At 38.2% G+C, this 3,614-nt stretch overlaps 1 protein-coding gene across 1 annotated transcript in view; it reads left to right on the top strand.

Moving 5' to 3' along the window:
• The window catches only part of CHDC2 (calponin homology domain containing 2), a 135,108-nt gene that overhangs the window by 3,607 nt on the left and 127,887 nt on the right, over positions 1 to 3,614 (top strand). The window contains exons 3-5 of the mRNA XM_006881847.1: positions 58 to 139; positions 360 to 505; positions 1,239 to 1,267. Coding sequence (XP_006881909.1) covers positions 58 to 139; positions 360 to 505; positions 1,239 to 1,267 — 257 coding nt within the window. The remainder of the gene's footprint in view (positions 1 to 57; positions 140 to 359; positions 506 to 1,238; positions 1,268 to 3,614) is intronic.

The raw sequence follows: 3,614 nt of genomic DNA, 5'->3' as shown, positions 1-3,614 counted from the left end.
ATATATATGTAAAATTAACATTATAGTTTCATAATTTCAGTGTGTTTTTTATTTTAGCTCTCGAGGAGCATATCTTTCAAATATACGACCAGAATTTCTGTTTGAACCAAAAGATTATAAAAACTGGATTGAAATGACTGTAAGTGAATGTAATTTTAGAGGGGAAAAATCTGTATAGTTACTATTAAATGTATTGCTATTCAAACTTTGTTAGAAAATTCTATTTGCTTCTTTATTCAAACTTTGCTAGAAAATTCTATTTTATTTGCTTATTTAAACCTCTTTGAACACCCATAGTTCATTTATACTTACATTTGACCAGCATTTTTAGTAATGTTGTAACATTTTCTTTCTTAAAGGTTTCCAGTGATGATATGCCTGTAAATTCTTATACTTCTAAGGAAAATAATCCTTTTATTATAGATTTAGCTGACTTTGAAGGCTTGAGTAAATGGGCATGGACAGAAGTATTCCTTCAAATGTACAAGGTACCTTTTACACTCAAGTTCACTGCTATTTTGTTGTGTCAGACTTTATTAGTTAAGGTATAAGTAGAGCTGCTGGCAATAAGACTAAAACAGATACAGTGGGTTAAAGAAAATATTAATTTCTTTATTTCTTGTATATCTGCAGAGAAATGAGTAGTTCCATACCACTGTGATCTCTCCTCAGTGCCAAGCTTAGGTGGAATTTCTCAGAGAAAAAAGCAGGAAAAAGGATCGTGGGGGCAATATCCCTTTTAAGAATGTAACTGGAAAAATTCCTAATTTCTATTTCACATTGCACTGTGCGTGCCAGAATCACATGGCCAAATCTAGCTGCAAGAGAAGTTGTGTGGCTGTGGGAGGTTCTGGTACTGAAAGGAAAAAAAAAAAAAAGAATGGATAGTTAAGTAGATTACAATCTAATTATAGTTTGTAGTAGAGCCTTACCATAAATTTATTACAGAAAGATACTGGCAAGGAAGTATACTATTATAGATGACATCGAAGTTTGATGAGACTTTCCAACTTCCTTCGTACCAAAGTGTGTGTGGTGGGATTAACTTAACATAAAATGCATACATTATCTTTTTATTGCATAAACAAATGTGCATACTCTCTTCAGTCCTGAGAATCATTACCTAAGTTTCTAAAAAAATAGCACTATATAGATCTTGTGCACTAAATACAATGACATCTTTGTCATTACACTTGTCCATGGCAGATAGAATGAACTGTATCATGGTAGGGAGAAAGACAAATAATCCCTTCTTGTGCAGTTAATAGTTTCTTTTTTTAAGAAAATTTATCTTATTATTTGTGTGTGTCTGTGCTGTCAAATCAGATCTGACTGGCACAGGAGGAGATTGCCCCTCCTTCTTCAGCAGAGCATTCGGTGGACTAAAACCATGCACCTCTAGGATTGCAGTGCAGCTTCCTGCCACTACGCCACCAGAGCTCGCCAGTTAATAGTTTCTTAAAACCCAATGGAGGGTCCTTTCACACTTGATGGCAATGAGTTATGTTGAGTTATGATAGATGTAGAGTGTGATAGGAAGTAGTACTCAAAGCACATAAGCTCATCTCCCACAGAGCAGTTACTAGACTACCTGCCTGTTTTCGGGTTAGCAGTGCAACCCGATACTTACTATGCCATCAGAGCCTGCTCATTAGTAAGTATTATGTGTAAAATTCTGTCACTAAACACTGCTTCTATATCTCATTTACTGTTCAAAATTAATTAGTCCAAGTTTAGACCCGAAGAAACTGAAGCTCACAGACACTAATACTTTCTTCCCAGATCACGTGATTTTTGGTCATAGGCAACAAGTTCCTATAGATAAATCTAATTTATTCCTTGTTTCCTGCTGAGACCCCAGGTCTCAGGACCCCTGTGTGGCTCTCTGGCAGTCTCAAGTCTCCATTGAAGCCAGACAGTGGAGTGTCTAGGAAGTTCCTTCTGCTGTAAGCTTCCCATTTATTTCTCCTCTCCTCCTCTTCTTCTTCCTCTAATTCACTGCTCTGTCTGCCTTGGAGATATCAAGAAGATAAATTCTGTTGATCTTTAGGTCATTCTCAGAGAATATATTTGTGATTACGCCAAACTTAGGAGTAGAGGAAGACATTCTCTCTCTCCTTTTTTTTTTTAACTCTAGGCTACATAATGCATAGTTTTGCTGACTTTAGAAGCAAACTAGTTTTGATTTTGAGCTTCATTAATTTTCTCATGTATCGTGAGTTTTGAAACTACAAATGACTTACAAGCTTAGCAGCCAGTAGAGTATCTGGTACATAAAAACAAAAACCACAGCGACTGTTCTCATTGAGTTGATTCTGATTCATAGTGAACATTTAAGTAGGACCATCCCTTAGGATTTCTTAGGTTGTAATCTCTATGAAAATAGACTCCCGCATCTTTCATTCAGGGTAGCAACACCACTCCTTATGGAGTAGGCTACCAGAGATCCCAACATCTTTACTTTGGGAAATGACTGCAAGATTGAAACCACTGGCCTTTTGGTTAGCAGCCAAGTGCTTAGCCAACTGTGACACCAGGGTTGTATGCTGGAGTATAGTGGATGCACGTGAATAATGATTGATTTCATTTATTCAACAAAGTAGTAGTCTTTTTACTGTTGTTGTTGTGTACCGTTGAGTCAGAACCGACTCATACTGACTGACCCTCTTGCAGGTTTTCAAAGGCAGTTAATTGCACAGGTATGTGTGTGTGTCTGTGAGATTACCCATCCTTCTCCCGCAGATTAGAACTGTGTGCTTTCAAGACTGCAGTGCAGCTTCCTACCACTAGGCCACAAGAGCTCCCTAGACTTTGTAACAGGCTCATAGAAAATAATAGCATACTTGATATAGTCTCTATCCTCAATGAATTTATGGCCTGGAAGAGAATGTAAGCAAATAAATGATTATAAGGCAGGATGAAAAAGTGCTATGAAAAGGTAAGTCCAAGAACCTGGATAAGTGCATATACTGTATATTTGCATATAACAGAAACACTCAAATAGTACACCCATGCATGTAGCGTGCATAGGAAACTAGCTCTGGAGGAATTTCCATGGCTTTTAAAACTTTAGTGTGCATGACATTCGTGCAAAAATTCAGTAGATAGAAATCTAACTTAGTTCTTGGCCATTGAGAAGACTTTGAAAAAGGAAAGAAATGAAAACTGAGCCCTAAGAAATGCTAGGAATTTTTTTAGGCAAACAGGTCATAGAGAGAGGGAGAGAAATGGTAAAATTTTTCTTAAGGGTATAGTGGATAGGTTTGATGTTGTTGTTGTTGTTATGTGCCGTCAGGTCGCTTGCGACTCATAGCGACCCTATGTAACAGCCCTAAACTCCACTCTGTCCTGTGCCAATCGCACTGTCTCTAACACTCCCATCCCAATTATCCCAGTCACTGAATCAATCCACCTCATAGCGGGCCTTCCTCTCCTGCGCTGTCCCTCCACCCTCCCAAGCATGATATCCCCCTCCAGGGACAGGTCCCTCCTCACAACATGTCCAAAGTATGTTAGACGGAGCCTCAGAATCTTTGCCTCCAAGGAGCCACCCGGTTTAACCCTTTCCAGGACAAATCTGTTTGTTTTCCTATCAGTCCATGCTATTCTCAATA

Source organism: Elephantulus edwardii, unplaced genomic scaffold, assembly GCF_000299155.1.
Source record: "Elephantulus edwardii isolate Elephantulus edwardi_28Jun2011 unplaced genomic scaffold, EleEdw1.0 scaffold00016, whole genome shotgun sequence".
In the NCBI taxonomy this organism is placed as follows: domain Eukaryota; kingdom Metazoa; phylum Chordata; class Mammalia; order Macroscelidea; family Macroscelididae; genus Elephantulus; species Elephantulus edwardii.
The sequence above is the reverse complement of the archived record's forward strand: the minus strand, read 5'-3'. Positions and strand labels throughout refer to the sequence as shown.